This window comes from Macaca thibetana, chromosome X (genome assembly GCF_024542745.1).
Source record: "Macaca thibetana thibetana isolate TM-01 chromosome X, ASM2454274v1, whole genome shotgun sequence".
NCBI lineage: Eukaryota > Metazoa > Chordata > Mammalia > Primates > Cercopithecidae > Macaca > Macaca thibetana.
In genome coordinates this window covers 30,252,413-30,272,791 of record NC_065598.1, presented here as the reverse complement: position 1 = coordinate 30,272,791, position 20,379 = coordinate 30,252,413, and the positions used below count along the sequence as shown (strand labels likewise).

The 20,379-nt window shown below is 39.3% G+C and overlaps 1 protein-coding gene across 1 annotated transcript; it reads left to right on the top strand.

The window, feature by feature from the left end:
• Nucleotides 1-13,517: 13,517 nt before the first annotated feature.
• On the top strand, nt 13,518-14,614 carry LOC126946829 (cytochrome c oxidase subunit 7A-related protein, mitochondrial-like). Its single transcript, XM_050777510.1, has one exon. The coding sequence runs from the start codon at nt 13,541-13,543 to the stop codon at nt 13,868-13,870; it is 330 nt and encodes a 109-aa protein (XP_050633467.1). The 5' UTR covers nt 13,518-13,540; the 3' UTR covers nt 13,871-14,614.
• Nucleotides 14,615-20,379: the final 5,765 nt, after the last annotated feature.

The following is a 20,379-nucleotide window of genomic DNA, read 5'->3' as shown; positions in this document are numbered from 1 at the left end:
ACTTCTTTGGATAAATACCAAGGAGTGTGATTGCTAGATCATATGGTAAGAGTATATTTAGCTTTGTAAGAAACTTCTAACTATCTTCCAAAGTGGCTGTATTTAATATCATTTTGCATACCTACCAGCAACGAATGAGAGTTTCTGTGGCTCCATATCCTCACCAGCATTTGGTGCTGTCAACAGTTTTCATTCTGGCCATTCTAATAGGTGTGTAGTGGTATTACATTGTTGTTTTGATTTGTAATACCCTGATGGCATATGATGTGGAACATCTTTTCATGTGCTTATTTGCCATCTGTATATCTTCTTTGCTCTGAAGCATGTTCAGATCTTTTGCCCATTTTTAAATTGGGTTGTTCTTATTCGTATTGTCAACTTCAGCTTTTCCATATACTTTGAATAACAGTCTTTAATCATGTCTTCTGCAAATATTTTCTTCCTATCTGTGGCTTATTTTCTCATTCTGATGACAGTATCATGCTCAGAGCAAAAGCTTTCATAATTTTAACAAAGTGCAACACTCATCAATATTTTTTTCATGGTTCATTTTGGTGTTGAATCTAAAATATCATAATCATATCCAAGGTTATCTAGATTTTCTCCTATGTTATCTTCTAGAAGTTTTATAGTTTTGTGTTTTACATTTAGGTCTAGGATCCATTTTGGGTTAATTTTAGTGAAAGGTGTAAGATCTGTCTAGATTCATATTTTTGCATGTCTTGTTGCTTTAATACCATTTGTTGAAAAGACTATGCTTTCACCATTGTATTGCTTTTGCTCCTTTGTCAAAGATAATCAATTATATTCATGAGGGTATTATGGACAAATAAAATCGTGTATTACGCAGGTGCAAAAGTAATTTTGGTTTTGGAAAGTGAATTTTAAATCATTATAACTAGGCTCAAACACATCTTTATTAATCAAAATACGAAGCATTACGATCAACACATTTTTGCCAACGAGAAATGTTTGTTTTATTCCTGTAGAGTAAAAATCCGTGCTTCGGGACTCGACGAACTCTTGGAAAGCATTTTCTGCATCCTGCTGGTTGTGAAAGCGTTTTCCCTGCAAAAAAAAAGTTGTCGAGATGGCTGAAGAAGTGGTAGTCGGTTGGCAAGAGGTCAGGTGAATATGGCAGATGAGGCAAAACTTCATAGTCCAATTCGTTTAGCTTTCGAAGCCTTGATTGTGCGATGTGCGGTCGGGTGTTGTGGAGAATTGGGCCGTTTCTATCGACCAATGCCGGCTGCGTATGTTACCGTTTTTGGTGCTTTTTATTGATTTGCTGAGCATACTTATCTGATATAACGGTTTCACCGGGATTGAGAAAACTGTAGTGGGTCAGACTGGCAGCAGACCACCTAACAGTGACCATAACCTCTTTTTGGCGCAAGTTTGACTTTGGGAAGTGCTTTGGAGCTTCTTCTCAGCTCAACCACCGAGCTGGGCATCACTAGTTGTCATATAAAATCCACTTTTCGTCGCAGGTAACAATCCGATTGAGAAATGGTTCGTTGTTGTTGCGTAGAAAAAGAGAAGACGACACTTCAAAACAATGATCTTTTAAAATTTTTGCTCAGCTCACGAGGCACCCAATTATCGAGCTTTTTCACCTATCCGATTTGCTTCAAATACTGCAGGACCATAGAATGGTCCACGTTGAGCTCTTCTGCAACTTCTTGTGTAGTTGTAAGAGGATCAGCTTCAATGACTGCTCTCAATCGGTCGTTGTCAACTTCCGATGGCCAGCCACTACGCCCCTCATCTTCAAGGCTATTGTCTCCTTTGCAAAACTTCTTGAACCACCACTGCACTGTACATTCGTTAGCCGTTTCTGGGTCAAGTGCGATGTTGATGTTGCGCGTTGTCTCTGTTGCTTTATGACCCGTTTTGAACTCGAATAAGAAACTCGCTTAAATTTGCTTTTGGTCTCACATCATTTCCATAGTCTAAAATAAGCAGAAAATAAACAGCAAGTAATAAGTCGTTAGCCAAAAAACAAAAACAAAAACAAAACAAAAAAAACCCCAAAAAACCATAAAAATAAAAATAAAAAAAACCATAAAGCGAGAAAAGCCCACTAAAATTATGTGTAACGTAACCACATTATTTAAGAATTTATTCCAATATCAAATGGCAAATTCCAACATTTCAAAAACTGCAACTACGTTTGCATCAACCTAATATATTTAAGACATACAAAGTGATGGATTTGATATGCATATACATTGTGAAATGATTATCACAATTAAGCAACATTGCTGGGCACAGTGGCTCACGTCTGTAATCTCAGCACTTTGGGAGATCACCTGAGGTCAGGAGTTCAGGACCAGTCTGACCAACATGGTGAAACCCCGTCTCTACTAAAAATACAAAAATTAGCTGGGCGGGGTGGCACATGCCTGTAATCCCAGCTACTTGGGAGGATTAGGCAGGAGACTCGCTTGAACCCAGGAGGCCGAGGTTGCAGTGAGCTGAGATCATGCCACTGCACTCCAGCCTGGGTGACAGAGCAAGACTGTCTCAAAAAACAATAATAGTAATAAAATAAAATAAAAAGTTAAGCAACACATTCAATTACCTCACATAGTTACCATTTTTTTGTGTGTGCTGCAAACACTTAAGATCTGCTCTCTTCACAAATTTCAAGCATACAACACAGTATTGTTAACTGTAGTCACTACGCTGTACATTAGATTTCCAGAACTTATTCATCTTGCATAACTGAAACTTTGTACCCTTTGACCAAAAACTCTCCATTTCCCCACTACCTCTCCCACTGGCAACCACCATGCTACTCTCTACTTCTAAGAGTTTGACTGTCTTAGACTTCATATGTAAATGAGATCATACAGTATTTGTATTTCTATATCTAGCTTATTTCACTTATCGTAATGACCTCCCAGTCCATCTATGTTGTCACAAATACAAAATTTCCTTCTTTTTGAGGCTGAATAATATTCTAACATTATATATATATATGGCATATATAATAATATAATATTTGCAAACTATATATAGGCATATATAATATATAGTATATATGGACATATATATTACATATAATACATGGGCATATATATTACATACATGTAACATATATATATTTTACCTTTTATTTAAATTATTTTAGTTTTTTGGCTATTGTGAATAAGGCTGCAATGAACATGGAAATGGAGCTATCTTTTAAAGATAGAGATTTTATTTCCTTCGGATGTATATCTAGAAGCGAGATTGCTGAGTATTATGGTAGTTCTATTTTTCAAGGAACCCCCATACAATTTTCCATGATTGCCGTACCAATTTACATTGCTACCAATAGTGTACAAGGCTTCCCTTTTCTCCACATTTTTGCTAACACTTGTTTTCTTTTGTCTTTTTGGGAACTGCCATTCTTACAGGTGTGAGGTGTTATCTCACGGTGGTTTCAATTTGCATTTCCCTGATGATTAGTGATATTGAGTCCCTTTTCATATACCTGTTCACCATTTGTATGTTTCTTTTGAGAAATGTCTATTCAAGTCCTTCACCATTTTTAGATTGGGTTATTTGTTATTTCTTCTTATTATTGCTATTATTATTACTATTATTATTTTGAGACAGAGTTTTGCTCTTGTTGCGCAGGCTGGAGTGCAGTGGCTCAATCTCGGCTCACAGCAACCTCCACTTCCCGGGTTCAAGAGATTCGCCTGCCTCAGCCTCCCGAGTAGCTGGGATTACAGGCGTGTGCCACCACGCCCGGCTAATTTTCTATTTTTAGTAGAGACGAGGTTTCTCCATGTTGGCCAGGCTGGTCTCAAACTTCTGATGTCAGGTGATACACCAACCTTGGCCTTCCAAAGTGCTGGGATTACAGGCATGAGTCACCATGCCTGGCCAAGCCACCGTGCCCGGCCTGTGTCTTTATGGTAGAATGATTTATAGTCCATTGTTTATATACGCAATAACGGGATTGCTGAGTTGAATGGTAATTCTGTCTTTAGATCTTTGAGGAATCACCACACTGCTTTCAACAATGGCCGAACTAATTTACACGCCCACCAGCAGTGTATAAGTGTTCTCTTTTCTCTGCAACCTCACCAGTATCTGTTATTTTTTGACTTTCTAATGGTCATTCTGACTGATGTGAGATGGTATCTCATTGCAGTTTTGATTTGCATTTCTCTAGTGATCAGTGATGTTGAGCTTTTTTTCATATGTTTCTTGGCCATATGTATGTCTTCTTTTGAAAAGTGTTAATGTCCTTTGTCTGCTTTGTAATGGGGTTGGGTTTTTTTTTTTTTAACTTGTAAATTTGCTTAAGTTCCTTATAGATTCTGGATATTAAACTTTTGTCAGAGGCATAGTTTGCACATATTTTCTCCCATTCTGTAGGCTGTCTGTTTACCCTGTTAATAATTTCTTTTGCTGTGCAGAAGCTCATTAGTTTAATTAGGTCCTATTTGTCATTTTTTTTTTTTGTAATTGTTTTTGGCATCTTCGCCATGAAATCTTTTCCCATTACTATGTCCAGAATGGTAGTTCCTAGATTTTCTCCCAGGGTTTTAAAAATTTTAGGTTTTACATTTAAGTCTTTAATCGATCTTGAGTTGATTTCTGTATATGGTATAAAGAAGGGGTCCAGTTTCAGTCTTATGCATATGGTTAACCAGCTAGCCCTGTACCATTTACTGAATAGGGAGTCCATTCCCTATTACTTGTTTTTGTTCACTTTGTTGAAGATCAGATGGTTGTAGGTATATAGCATTATTTCTGACCTCTCTATTCTGTTCTATTGGCCAATGTGTCTGTTTTTGTACCAAACTGCTGTTTTGGTTGCTGTAGCCTTGTAGTATAGTTTGAAGTTAGCTAACGTGATGACACGAGCTTTGTTATGTTTGCTTAGAATTGCCTTGGCTATTCAGGCTCTATTTTGGTTCTATATAAATGTTAAAATAGATTTTTCTAATTTTGTGAAGAATGTCATTGGCAGTTTGATAGGAATAGCATTTAATCTGTAAATTGCCTTGGGCAGTGTGGCCATTTTAATGGTATTGATTCTTCCTATCTATGAGCATAGAATGTTTTTTCATTTGTTTGTGTCATCTCTGATTCCTTTTTTTTTTTTTTGAGATGGAGTTTTACTCTTGTCACCCAGGCTGAAGTTCAATGGTGTGATCTTGGCTCACTGCAACCTCCACCTCCTGGGTTCAAGCAATTCTCCTGCTTCAGCTTACCGAGTAGCTGGGATTACAGGTGTCTACCACAACGCCCAGCTAATTTTTGTATTTTTAGTGGAGACAGGGTTTCACCATGTTGGCCAGGCTGGTCTCAAACTCCTGACCTCAGGCAATCCACCCGCCTCGGCCTTTCAAAGTGCTGGGATTACATGTGTGAGCCACTGCTCCCTGCCTTGATTTCTTTGAGCAGTGTTTTATAATTCTCATTGTTGAGATCTTTCATCTCTCTGGTTACCTGTATTCCTAGGTATTTTATTATTTTCATGGCTATTGTGAATAGGATAATTTTCTGATTTGACTCTCAGATTGAAATGCTACTGATTTTTGTACATAGATTTTGTATCCTGAAACTTTGCTGAAATTGTTTATCAGATCAAGGAGGTTTTGGGCAGAGATTATGGGGTCTTCTAGTTGTGGGATTATGTCATCTGCAAACAAGTATAGTTTGACTTCCTTCCTTCCTGTTTGGATGCCTTTTATTTCTTTCTCTTGCCTGATTGCTCTGGCTAGGACTTCCAAACTATGTTAAATAGGAGTGGTTAAAGAGGGCATCCTTGTCTTATTCCAGTTTCCAAGGGGAATGCTTCCAACTTTTGCCAATTCAGGATAATGTTGGCTGTGCGTTTGTCATAGATGGCTCTTATTATTTTGAAGTATGTTCCTTCAATGCCTGGTTTGTTGAGGGTTTTTAATGTAAACAGATGTTGAATTTTATCAAAAGCCTTTTCTGCATCTATTGAGGTAATCATGTGTTTTTTAGTTCCGTTTATGTGATGAATCACATTTATTGATTTCCATATGTTGAACCAACCTTGTGCCCCAGGGATGAAGCCTACTTAATCGTGGTGAATTAGCTTTTTGATGTGCAGCTGGATTTGGATTGCTAGTATTTTATTGAGAATTTTTGCAAATGCTATTTTTTTAAGTCTATATTAATGAGCAAAATATGTTTGTTATGCTCCTTTTTTGTACTGCTTTTATGCATTTTTGATCTCAGATATATGCAGGATTAATAGATGAGTTAGGGAAGAAATCCCTTTTTTTCTTTTTATATTCTCTGAAAGCATTTGAATGAGAGTAAGATTATCTGTTTTGAGATTGGTATTTGCTTTAAAAGATTTGAAATTATTGCTTTCATTTCTTTAATATTAACAAGACCATTCAAGCTTATAATGTATTTCTCAAATCAATTCTGCTAATTATATTTTTCTAGAAATTGTCCATTTTGCCTAATTTGTTAAAGTTGATGTGTGCTTATTATCTTTATATTCTCTGCTTTATCTAAGTTAGGTTATTTTTCATTTATCATTTTTACTTTGGTGCCTCCTCTCTTTCTCTTTCTCTGTCTTTTTTTCTTTGTGAATCTTGCTGAAAGTATACTTATTTTGCAATTTTTTTCCCAAAAACCCAATTTTTGTCTTTGTTGCATTTTTGCATGTGTCACTCCTATTTCATTGATTTACACTCTGTTTTTATTCTTCTTCTACTTTCTTTATGTTTAGACTAATATTCTCTTTCAGATGTCTAATTAATTCATAACTTCCCCCCCTAAAATAAGTATTTAAGGCTATAACATTTCCTTCAAAGCACTGCTCTTCCTATATGCCTTAAGTTTTGATGTACAGTATTTTTATTATAATTTTCTTTGAAACATATTACAATTTTCATTATGAGTTACTCATCAGTGTGTTTTTGAAATTTCTGAAAACATGGATATCAACCCATCATGAGAGATTTTACCCTACTTACAAGCTAACAAGTTAACATCCTTGTTAACATCCAAGTTCATAGATGATGACAGATTTGAGACTGTCAGGTCAGTGACAAAGGACCTTATAAAATACAGCATTAGCAGTGGTCAGTGTATCAGCATTTTCATGTGCTGAGTCCTCAAACCCCAATTTCACCAGGGTGATGAAGGGAGCCAGGTGACATGTGCATTTACAGCGAGTTGTGTTACAGGAAAGAATTCAGAGCTTAAGTAACTCAGATCTTTTATACTGCATAGTAAGTATGCTTGCCCTTTGCTCTAGAGGGAGATGCTATCTTTATCTTCCAAAGCTGTCTGGTATGCAAATATCCTTGAAAAGATAGCCTGAGAAAAAGCCAGTCAGTGCCTCTGCTCATAAGACTTGCAGAAATGCAAGACCCATGGAAAATGGTCTCGCAATAATAAGTATATTTGTTGATTATTTTTGTTATCTTTCTAATTTAATTGAGTTGTCAGAGAAAATAGTCTGCGTAATACCTATGCTTTGAAATTTATTAGGGCTCATTTTGTGGCTCAGTACATGATCCAGTTTTTTTACTGTCTCATTTACAAAATCTATATTACAAAATATAATTACAATATATATATATATATATATTTTTTTTTTTTTTTGAGACGGAGTCTCGCTCTGTTGCCCAGGCTGGAGTGCAGTGGCCGGATCTCAGCTCACTGCAAACTCTGCCTCCCGGGTTTAAGCCATTCTCCTGCCTCAGCCTCCCAAGTAGCTGGGACTACAGGCGCCCGCCACCTCGCCCAGCTAGTTTTTTGTATTTTTAGTAGAGACGGGGTTTCACTGTGTTAGCCAGGATGGTCTCGATCTCCTGACCTCGTGATCCACCCGTCTCGGCCTCCCAAAGTGCTGGGATTATAGGCTTGAGCCACCGCGCCCGGCCACAAAATATATTTTTTAAAAGAATGCAAATTCTCAAATTTCAGGATACAAAGTTCTATGTAGGTCTATTAGGTCAAGATTTTTAATTGCATTATTTAGACTTTTTATATCCTTTCTGAATTTTATCTCCTTAAGCCATGGATAATTGGGAGAGGTATATTGAAATCTCCCACCATAATGGCATCGATTTCTTTTTTTTGCTTTTGTTGTTCTATCAATTTTAACTCTACATATTTTGAAGCTATTTTGTTAGGTTCATTCATAGTTAAAAATTTCTATACTTTTTTGGCAAAATGAATGTCATTTGTACTGACCTGCTCTCACTCTAATAATGCTTTGTTTGAAAAAAAAATCTATTTTGTCTGATACTAATGTAAATACTGGGCTTCTCTTGGTACGTATTTGCCTTATATGACTTCTTTTAACCTTTCGTTTTCAACCTTTGCACGTCCTTGATGATTTAGCTGTGTCTCTCATAAAGAGATGTATTGTATTATGTTTATTATTCTTTTTTAAAACAAGTGTTCTCTGTGTTGTAAGATTTCTGCTTTAGATGGAATCTTTTCAAATAGTTTTCCCTTGAAAGAATCCTGTTCTTCAGATATCTTGATGTATTGGCCTGTTGACATATTTTTTGGAATATGAGCTACTTTTTTTCATCAATGGCTATGGGGAAAGGGTCAGAGGTCAGATCTCAACCTGCATTAGCTCAAATGAGTTTCAAGAAGTCACTGTGGGGGGAATATGCCCCTTATGATGGGCAGCCCCACATTTAATCACTCCTCTGTGGCAGCATTAACAGAGGTCTCAGGACCCACTCACGATGTTGAGAGACAGGACTCAGGGCATTCATTTTGCTTGTATCAATCGTAGCGGAATGACACGCCTCTGGAGCTTACAGCAGCAGTTTCCTGATCATGGTGGTTTCCTGCTGATGACAATAACAACACAGTTCTGGAGCCAGGAGCCTCCTGATCACATAAGAGGCAGCAGCTGCCCTGAAGCCAGGTTCCATGGTGAGTCCACAGAAGTTGTTCCTGAAAACTCAAACTAGAGTTTTTTTCTTCAGCTCCTACCACAATTCTATAATGAATTCTGATATGGTTTGGCTCTGTGTCCCTTGAATTGTAATCTCACCTTGAATTGTGATAATCCTCATGGGTCGAGGGTGGGATCAGGTGGAGATAATTGAATCATGGGGGTGGTTCCCCCATGCTGTTCTCTTCATAGTGAGGGAGTTCTCACAAGATCTGTTGTTTTTATAAGGGGCTCTTCCCCCTTTGCTGCTGGGCACTTCTCCTTGCCGTGTGAAGAAAGTGCCTGCTTCCCCTTCTGCCATGATTTTAAGTTTCCTTAGGCCTCCCCAACCATGCGGAACTGTGAGTCAATTAAACCTCTTTTCTTTATGAATTACTCAGTCTCGGGTATTTCTTCATAGCAGCATGCGTATGGACTGATACAAATTCCTTCCTGCTTGAACTAGCCAAAGTGCAGTCTGCCCTGTACAACTGAACCCTGACCTAGACAATACGCTAAAGGATCTAAGAAAGTTGAACTCATAAAAGTAGAGAATTGAGTGGTGGTTACCAGAGGCTAAGAGGGGTGAATGGGGAAAGGGGAGATGTTGATCAAAGCGTGACAATTTTAGTTAAACAGGAAGAATAAGCTTTAGTGATCTATTGCATAGAATGGTGACTTTAATAAATAATAATGCAGCCGGGCGCGGTGGCTCACGCCTATAATCCCAGCACTTTGGGAGGCCGAGGCGGGTGGATCACAAGGTCAGGAGATCGAGACCATCCTGGCTGACATGGTGAAACTCCGTCTCTAATAAAAAAAAAAAAAAATACAAAAAATTAGCCGGGCGCGGTGGCAGGCACCTTTAGTCCCAGCTACTCGGGAGGCTGAGGCAGGAGAATGGCGTGAACCCGGGAAGTGGAGCTTGCAGTGAGCCGAGATCGCGCCACTGCACTCCAGCCTGGGCGACAGAGCGAGACTCCGTCTCAAAATAATAATAATAATAATAATAATAATAATAATGCATCATGTATTTCAAAATTACTAAAAGAGAAGATTTAAAATGTTTTCGCAACAAAAAAATAAGTGTGTGAAGTTATGGATTTGTTAATTAGCGAATGATTTAATCATTTTATATTGTAAATATATATCTAAACATCACATTGTACCTCATAAATGTCTAATATATACAATTTTATTTGTCAATTTAAAAATTTAAATACAACATGCTAAAGGGAATTATAAGAGTTTAAAAAATCTTATCCCCTCAAAATCTATATCAATGTGCTTTTGTCTTTTGCATTTGTATTACAAAACTTTTCCTCTAGTTGTGGCGGTGATCAGACAAATTGAAAAGTTTTCTCAACTCAGAAATTCTGTTAGTAGTCAAAACTTCAAAATGGACTGCTTGCACTATTTACAATAGCAATGACATGGAGTGAAACTAAATGCCCATCAATGGTGAACTGGATAAACAAAATGTGTGATACATACACACCATGGTGTACTATGCAGCCATAAAAAACCCAAAGTCATGTTTTGTTTTGTTTTTTTTCTCCGGCAACATGGTTGCAGCTGGAGGCCATTATCCTGAGAGAATTGACACAGAAGCAGAAAACCAAATACTGCATGTTCTCACTTTTGTAAGTGGAAGCTAAACATTGAGAACACAAGGACATAAAGATGGAAACAATAGAGTTAGAAAAATGAACAAGGCTTACTATTTGATAGCACAACAGGGCGACTATAGTAAATAATGACTTAATTGTACATTTTGAAATAACTAAGAGTATAATTGGATTGTTTGTAATACAAAGAATAAATACTTGAGGTGATGGATATTTCATTTACTCTGATGTGATTATTATTCATTGCATGCCTTTATCAAAATATCTCACGTAACCTGTAAATATATACACCTACTATGTACTCACAAAAATTAAAAATAAATTTTTTTAACAAAAGATGGGAACAATGGACAGTGGGTATTATTAGAGGACGGAGGGCATAAGGGGAGCAAATGTTGAAAAACTACCTATTGGGTGCTATGCTTTCCTGCTATAATATCCCAACCTCCACATCCCTCACACTACACATATGGATGCATCTGGCCACTTAAACAGTCATATATATTAAATCATACTAACATATTTTAAAGTAGCATCTCTGTTGTAAATATTTATAACTACTTCTTTAAGATGAATTCCCAGAAATTAAATTGCATCATGAACATTTTTCACTGCGGATACTTATTTCATATCACTTCCTAAAGTGTTTTGCTACTGTATTTTCTGTCCACAATGTAGGATTTTTTCCTAGCACTTATCCATTGCACAATTACCCCAAATAGGAATCCTGGCAAAGTATCTTTTGCTAATTTGGTAATAAATGACGGTCTTTTATTGTTGTCTCGATGTGCATTTTTGATTACTGGGATACTTGAAAAGTTTACAATATTTATTTAACTAAACGTATTTCCATTTCTTGATGGAGTCTTTAAAGTCAGAGAGATTTTGTTTGTAGAGTAAAAAGATCACTTGGATTTTGCTTTATTTACAAGTCTAGTGTGAACAAATCTGGCAGTTATTTTTTTCTTAAACACATAGAGATTAAATGCTGTCTTAATTAAATTTCCTTAAACAATTTAAGCTCCAATAACACATTTAATGTAACTGGTTTTCTTTTTGAAGACTTCAGACACTTTATCAGCAGTGTAAACATTTCAAACACCTTCAACAGTAAAGATAGCACGAATAAACACAGTGATTGCTACACTTATTCTACAAAATAATTCCTTGGGTTCCAGTTTAAGTATCAACGAAGATGGTCAGCTAAGACAACTAGCTACCTTAGCCAAAATTGATCTCTGAGAGATACTGTAAAGGTATGGAGAAAACTGAGAAGCTCCTCCGAGATTCAAGCCCTGGTATGAGTGTTTGCAGAAGCAAAATCAGGGTAGTGAATAAATAGCGCTGAAGATCTGAGGAAAATGGGTGGAGATTGACTAATTTGCCACAGTCACATGCCCATTGTACTCCCAAACCCCAGGCCTGGTGCCTCTTCCAAATAAATGGTCTCGTGGGTGGAATTACTGAAGGGAAAACCTTGATATGGAGAAACAGCTTCGTGGAGTGAGGAGTGATTAAGTATGGGGCTCCCCATCACATGGGGGGCATATTCCCTTCCACAGACTCATCATAGAACCTGACCATCAGGGCAGCTGCTGCCTCTAACATGATCAGGGGGCTCCTGGCCCCAGAACTGTGTTGTTATTGCCATCATCAGGAAACCACCATGATCAGGAAACTGCTGTTGTGAGCTGCAGAGGTGTGTCACTCCTGCTATGATTCATACAAGCAGAATGAAGGCCCTGAGTCCTGTCTCTCAACATCATGAGTGGGTTCTGAGACCACTGTTAATGCTGCCACAGAAAATAAAATACCTGCAAAATCATTCTTGCCCCAAAACCTAGTACTAACAGCAGAATCTCAGCCTTTGTGTCACTCTCACCTTCTAAATTTTGCATCGAAGTATCCGATTGCCTGACTTTAAATCACATCTAGGATTCTAATTGCAAGGAAGCCTGGGAAATGTAGTTTTTGTTTTCCAGCCACTGCAGAACAAGAGGGCACAACCGAGGAGGGTGGAATAGACATTGAATGCCAAGTTACTATACCAGGATGCATATTGAAACCCAGGCCCAGGGACTTCATGGTAATGAGCACATAACGTAGAGTGGACACTGTCCATCGTGCTTCCTCTAGGTCTCCTCCTTTGTAATTAAAAAAAAAATTGTTTCTGTATACCCCTCTGTCAACTTCAATGCCAACTTTTGCTTTCAACCTCCTCCTTCCCACCCACCAGTTGGAGGAGGGTCACTGGACTCCTGAAGTCAGTTTTTCTGACAAGTACAGAGAGTTAGAACTACTTAGATGTTTCCACCCTCCTGGGAAAGCTCTTAGCCAACAGCTGAAAAATGCACTACTGTGAAAGTCAAGCCCCTTTGTCTCCGATTGGGACAAACTCTAAGGCACCATACTTCAGAGTTACCCCACAGGATTAGGCTGTGGTTGTCCTAAAGACCGTCTCAATTGCAATCTTGCAAACCTTCTCCTACTTTCTTATCCATCTGCTCTGTTCCTATATTTTTTATCAGTTTATTTCAAGAAAATTTCCTTCATAAATCATTTGCACGTGGATATGTGCTTCAGGTTATTCTTCCACTGAACCCTACCCTCAAATGCTTCATCCACCACTAAGACTCAGTGCCCTCAAGAAATGTAGATACCGGGCCGGGCGCGGTGGCTCACGCCTGTAATCCCAGCACTTTGGGAGGCCGAGGCGGGCGGATCGCGAGGTCAGGAGATGGAGACCATCCTGGCTAACACGGTGAAACCCCGTCTCTACTAAAAATACAAAAAATTAGCCGGGCGTGGTGGCGGGCGCCTGTAGTCCCAGCTACTCGGGAGGCTGAGGCAGGAGAATGGCATGAACCCGGGAGGCGGAGCTTGCAGTGAGCCGAGATCCGGCCACTGCACTCCAGCCTGGGCGACAGAGCAGACTCCGTCTCAAACAAAAACAAACAAACAAACAAAAAAAGAAATGTAGATATCAGCAGGAAGCTGGACTCTGGGCATCATGTACTACAAATTTAGTGGCTTCACGCAGAAGTTGGCCGGAGCGTGGGCTTCGGAGGCCTATAGCCCGCAGGGATTAAAGCCTATGGTTTCCACAGAAGCACCACCTATCATATTTGCCACACCAACTAAACTGACCTCCGATTCCACAGTGTATGATTATGCTGGGAAAAACAGAGTTCCAGAGCTTCAGAAGTTTTTCCAGAAAACTGATGGTGTGCCCGTCTACCTGAAACGAGGCCTGCCTGACCAAATGCTTTACCGGACCACCATGGCGCTGACTGTGGGAGGGACCATCTACTGCCTGATCGCCCTCTACATGGCTTCATAGCCTAAAAACAAATGAGTTAGGCTGCAGAGGACTGGTTTGTTTTGTGGCATAAACCCTTTGAATTTCCTTTTTCATTGTTAAATTAAAAAAAAATTTTTTTTACTTCGATGGCTTAATATTTTTGCAAGAAAAATAGGAAGATATGAAGCTGATGTTTTGGTTTGTTTATGAAATGCATATGGCTTGTCAGAGCTCATTTGACCGTTAAAGCCATTGTTTAAAGAAATGGCGCTTTGCTCTGTGTTTGTGCTCCTGATTTCCCTGGAGGTTCTGGATGAAGGCTGCACACAGGCTTGTCAACGTCAGTCTGTGCTGAGGACCTCAGGGACTTGAGGTTGCATTTTTGAGCATGGGGTGCAGAAGACTTCCTGGATTTGGATGTGGCTGTGGAAAGAACACAGAAGCCAAGGTCATGTGCATGAAATGAGGGGTTTGAGTTAGTCACCTCGGGGATTTTTTCCATTTTGCAGTAAAATGTTAAATTAATGTAGCCTGCCTCTATTCGTTGGGCAGTTAATTTCAAAGGGTTATTTGCCTCGTCTCCTATCTTCAGTGAAATCTTATGTGTAATTGTGTGTATTTACTCCACCATGGGAACAGAGAACACCTGTTTAGTGTTGCACTTTAGACCGGTGTCTGTTTTGTTAATGCAGCTGTGCCACAAATTGTCCTTTATCTTTTAAAAATGTTATAGCTTTAAATTATGATTTATTTTGACTGTGGAATAAATACATGAATAAAAAAATGTAGATATGTACTACTCAAATACATACAAGAGTGAAAGTAGAAAGCCACTCACTTCATTAGTAGAAAGCTCATGAGATTGTAGGAAGAGTAGGAGAAGTGAATGTGGGGTAGCATATTCTTGTATCCTGATCTCCCTTCTCTAGCCTTGGGGTTTGGAATAGGAAACTACAACACATACTGCAGATTAGGTCACTTCACATCCATTGTAACCACTTTCTAGCTTACTTTTCTGGATAAAAGTAGTTGGAAATTTAAAAACTATGCGTCTCAGATTTCCTTGCCTTTAGAGTTCTGCATGTGACCCAATTTCTTAGCATCAGTGTTCAACTTGGAGGCAGCAACAGGAGTTGGTGGTTGCATGTGGGAAGAGGGGATCATCTGGAAAGTTCAGGGGTTGAGGCATTTGATCTTCAGCTGTGGTGGAGTTTTTGGCATCCAGTGTCAAAGGATCTGAGTGTTGGATTTGTGATATAATTGGATTTGCGATATAATTTGTGTTTTCCCAGACTTGTGTTTTCACAGGATTTGCGATATAATTGTGCGTTTTCCCAGACTGTATTTTCTCTCAATGCTTTGATCCTGGGACTACAGTATATAGGTCCATTCTTTGGTCCTCTCAGAGTATCTGCCTAGCATATTTTGATATGCATTTTATGCCTAGATTAGCAGATCCTGTTGTCTGCAACTAAGAATCCTGGCAGGTGGACAGGATGTATATAGGAGAGGTTGAAGATAAACCTGAGGGGGGTTCATTTCCCCACTTATCCCAGAAACAAGGGACAATGGAGTGGTTAGACAGAGAAAACTAGAGTTAGTATTCCAAAGCTGCCCTTGGGTCTTAAATGGCATTATTTCCATATGCCCCCAACAGGTTACCTAGTCTAATTGAGTAGTATACCAGAGTGGGTTGCTATGGCACTTGGTAATTTTATTTATTTATTTTTTGAGACAGAGTCTCACTATGTTGCCCAGGTTGGAGTGTAGTGGTGCAATCTCGGCTCACTGCAACATCTGCCTCCTGGGTTCAAGTGATTCTCCTGCCTCAGCCTCCTGAGTAGCTGCAATTACAGGCACGTGCCACCACGCCCAGCTTATTTTTTGTATTTTTAGTCGAGATGGGGTTTCACCATGTTGTCCAGGGTGGTCTTGAATTCCTGACCTCAGGTGATCTGCCCGCCTCAGCCTCCCAAAGTGCTGGGATTACAGGTGTGAGCCACCATGCCTGGCCTTCTTGGTAACTCACTGGCAATCACAGCATGTTGTAGTTTATAAAAATGGCCACAAATTATTACTTTCCATCTACCCATGCCCTTTAATAGTGTGCTCCTACACTTGCTTTAGCCAATGGGACATTAGAAAATATTATATAGGCCGGGCGCGGTGGCTCACGCCTGTAATCCCAGCACTTTGGGAGGCCAAGGCGGGCGGATCACAAGGTCAGGAGATCGAGACCACGGTGAAACCCCGTCTCTACTAAAAATACAAAAAATTAGCCGGGCGCGGTTGTGGGCGCCTGTAGTCCCAGCTACTCGGGAGGCTGAGGCAGGAGAATGGCCTCAACCCGGGAGGCGGAGCTTGCAGTGAGCCGAGATCGCGCCACTGCACTCCAGCCTGGGCGACAGAGCGAGACTCCGTCTCAAACAAAAAAAAAAAACAAAAAAAAAAAAAAAAAGAAAATATTATATAAACTTGAAAAGTGACTTGAAAAGCAATTGCGCAGTAGAGTTTTCCCCTCTGTCTGCTTTTGGAATAGCTGCTTTTTTTCAGTGGTGACATGAAAACCTCCATCTAGCCTGCCAGATAACCAAAGGTAGATGGGCTAGTAACTCCCGTTGTACCTGTCAACCACCAGACATTTGAATGGTGAGGCCAATTGGTTATGCACTGACCTGCCAACTAACCATGAATGCATGAACAACCCAACTGAAATCACTTGAGCCTTGTCCAGACAATGAAGTGCCCAGCAGAATCATGAGCTAGATAGTTATTTTAAACCACTAAATTTAAAAATATTTTATCATGCTACTAAAGCCAACTGACGCATACTGAGACGTCTTGAGGGATTTCATAGGCACCCCTGAGAACTAAGATAGAGCCAAGTTGTCCGGAAGAACAGTCCACAAGTTTCATCAGCCAAAATCTTCAGCAGCAGGGGCCAACAGAGCACCTAAGGATGGGGCCAGATCAATACCACGGTATGGACAACATTTTCTTCCCACAATGCCATGAGGTAGAGTAAACCCTGTGAACTTCTTAGAAATAACAGTAGATGCAAGGAAAATCTGAAATCTGGGCCCATTCCAATAAAACTCAGTTTAAATTATTTAAATTAAGACTTAATGGAGTTATCGGGTTGGGCTAAACCTTAATTTTTATTCTACCCATAGAGTGAAAAATATACCAGTTATACAAAATGAAAGAGTTAGTGTAAGCGACATTGCATAGTCAAGATCATTTTTTGCATAATTTATTAAGTTCAGTGTAATTTATGATCATGAAAATTAATGTATCATTAAATATTAATTAAAAGAAGATAAAAAAGAAAGTTTAATCTGTGATACAGCATTAGATAAATTATTTTGCAGTGTTGGGAACAGGCCCCCAAATTTGGCCATAAACTGGCCCCAAAACTGGCCAGAAACAAAATCTCTGCAGCACTGTGACATGTTCATGATGGCCATGATGCCCATGCTGAAGGTTGTGGATTTACCGGAATGAGGGCAAGGAACACCTGGCCTACTCAGGGTGGAAAACCACTTAAAGGCCTTCCTAAACCACAAACAATAGCATCAGTGATCTGCACCTTAAGGACATGTTCCTGCTGCAGATAACTAGCCAGAGCCCATCCCTTTATTTTGGCCCATCCCTTTATTTCCTGTAAGGAATACTTTTAGTTAATCTACAATCTATAGAAACAATGCTTATCACCGGCTTGCTGTCAATAAATATGTGGGTCAAACTCTGTTCGGGGCTCTCAGCTCTGAAGGCTGTGAGTCCCCTGATTTTCCACTCCACATTCCATATTTCTGTGTGTGTGTCTTTAATTCCGCTAGAACCGCTGGGTTAGGGTCTCCACGACCGACCGAGCTGGTCTTGGCATTGCAGAACTATATAAAATGCCACTTGTGAAGATTATGTAATAGTGTAGAAAAATACTTCTTTTCTTTTTTTTTTTTTTTTTTTGAGCCAGAGTTTTGCTCTTTTTGCCCAGGCTGGAGTGCAATGGCGCGATCTCGGCTCACCGCAACCTCCGCCTCCCGGGTTCAAGCGATTCTCCTGCCTCAACCTCCCGAGTAGCTGGGATTACAGGCATGTGCCACCACCCCGGCTAATTTTGTATTTTTAGTAGAGATGGGGTTTCTCCATGTTGGTCAGGCTGGTCTTGAACTCCCGACCTCAGGTGATCCACCTGCCTTGGCCTCCCAAAGTGCTGGGATTACAAGCGTGAGCCACCGCACCCGGTGAAAAATACTTTTGTTTTAATATTGAGAGAAAAATCATGAAACAATATTGTATGTAGTATTACTTACTGTTACATTTTTAATAAACAAATGACTCTTGCATTAAAAGTAAGCTAGAAGAAAGGACATGTAATACTCAAAGAGATTATATTGAGATAATGGGATTAGATGTGATTTTTTTTGTCTTTCTGTATTTTCCAAATTATTTTAATGATAATGTACTGTTTATAATATTGATTTTAAAAAATTTGGACTGTGGTATAGAATGTTTAAAAGTGTCTTCTAGGTCCAAGAGTCAATGATTCTAAAAACTCAAAGCTGTTCATTGAAAAATGGTTTAATAATATATGATGCTTGTGCAATAATTTTATTTATTTTTGTTATAGCCAGTGTTTAATAAACATGAGTGGCTCACTTGCAGTCAAATGAAAATTAATTGTTGGCTGGAAGAATATACATAATTACCATTACTCTTCCATTTCTAAGTAATAAATAATAATGGTTAGTTCCTGTTTGACATGCTGGGATATAAGTGACGAATGAAAAACTTCAAGACAAAAATGGGATCATAGCAAAGTTTATGTCTCCCACTTGTTAAACATATGTAGACCCACCACGGGAATATCCATGTCTAGAGGAAAAAGTGTCTTCTAGGAACCCAAGCAATAGAAGGAAAACTTTAGATTTCCACGAACCAAAGATTTATGTCTAACTAAATTTTTTGGTAGACTTTGTGTTTTTTGCTGCAAGGTAATTCTGGAAAATACTGTGATACGACAGACAGGACTTATTTGTTTTTCTTTTTTAGAATTATAACATTTTTTCTTGTTAGCTATAAAACTTAGGAAAACTCTCAAGGGAAATGTAGTAATAGAAGAAGCCAGTTTTTGTCCTTGTGTCATCAAGGATAGAAGATTGGGAAACCTATATTCTCTTAGGTATAAATACCTAGAAACTTCAGTGTGGCAATACAGAAAAGTTCGTAGAATGAGAGCTTATTTTTTGTGTGTATATTTGTGTAGTGTGTGTGTAAAAGAACAAGATTGCTTATTTTCAAATTCAATGCTGCTCAAGTCATGGTCCACATACCACTGCTGGGCTGCAAATTATTCTTAGTTCAAAATAGTTATAAATAGTTCATGCATAAGCGCTTGGCGTAGGTTTGCTTAGGCACTCCTGGGTCTCAGGCCTTTAGACTTGGACTGGAGCTAACTGCTAGCTTTTTGGGTCTCCAGGTTGCAGATGGCAGATTGTGGGACTTCTCAGCCTCCATAACTGTATAATCCTTTTTTTTTTTTTTTTTTTTTTACGGGATTTCGCTCTTGTTGCCCAAGCTGGAGTGCAATGGCATGATCTCGGCTCACTGCAACCTCTCCCTCCTGGGTTCAAGTGATTCTCCCACCTCAGTCTCCTGAGTAGCTGAGATTACAAGTGTGCGTCACCATGCCCGGCTAATTTTTTGTGTTTTTAGTAGAAACGGGGTTTCACCGTATTAGCCAGGCTGGTCTCGAACTCCTGACCTCAGGTGATCCGCCTGCCTTGGCCTCCCAACGTGCTAGAATTACAGGCGTGAGCCACCACACCCTGCCAACTCTATGATCCTTATAATCACTCTATCTCTCATGTGTGTGCATGTGTGTGTGCGTGTTGTTCTGTTTTACTCAAGAACCATAATTAAAACTCCTACCTCACTGGACATCTCAAATGACAATAAATCCACATGTTTGGTGGTCCATGCTTTTTTCAGATTAGATTTGATTATTATAATACAATTATTACTTCAGTTGAGTGAAAAATCTAACCTTTCCATGACATCTAGCCATTGTAGATATTTACAAATAAATTATTTTTGAGAGGGATGAATATGTTCATTTTCTTGATTGTAGTCATGTTTTTGTTGTTGTTGTTTTGAGACAGAGTCTCGCTCTGTCACCCAGGCTGAGGTGCAGTGGTGTAATCACAGCTCACTGAAACCTCAACCTCCCAGACTCAGGTGATTCCCCTGCCTTAGCCTCCTGAGTAGCTGGGGCCACAGGCACGCATCACAATGCCTGTCTAATTTTTATATATTTTGTAGAGATGAGGTTTTGCCCTGTTGCCCAGGCTGGTCTCAAACTCTTGGGCTCCAGCAATCTGCCCGATTTGGCCTGGGATTGCAGGTGTGAGCCACCACACCTGGGTAATGTGTTTAAAACTTACCAAATTGTTGCCAAGTGTTTTGCTGTCACAAAAGAAGGTTGGATGTAACAATGTGAATGAATCTCAAGAGCATCATGCTTAATAAATGAAGCCAGACTTAAA

What these genes read in the sequence shown, in the direction of transcription:
- LOC126946829 (XM_050777510.1), top strand. Translation starts at nt 13,541, where the DNA reads ATGTACTACAAATTTAGTGGCTTCACGCAGAAGTTGGCCGGAGCGTGG.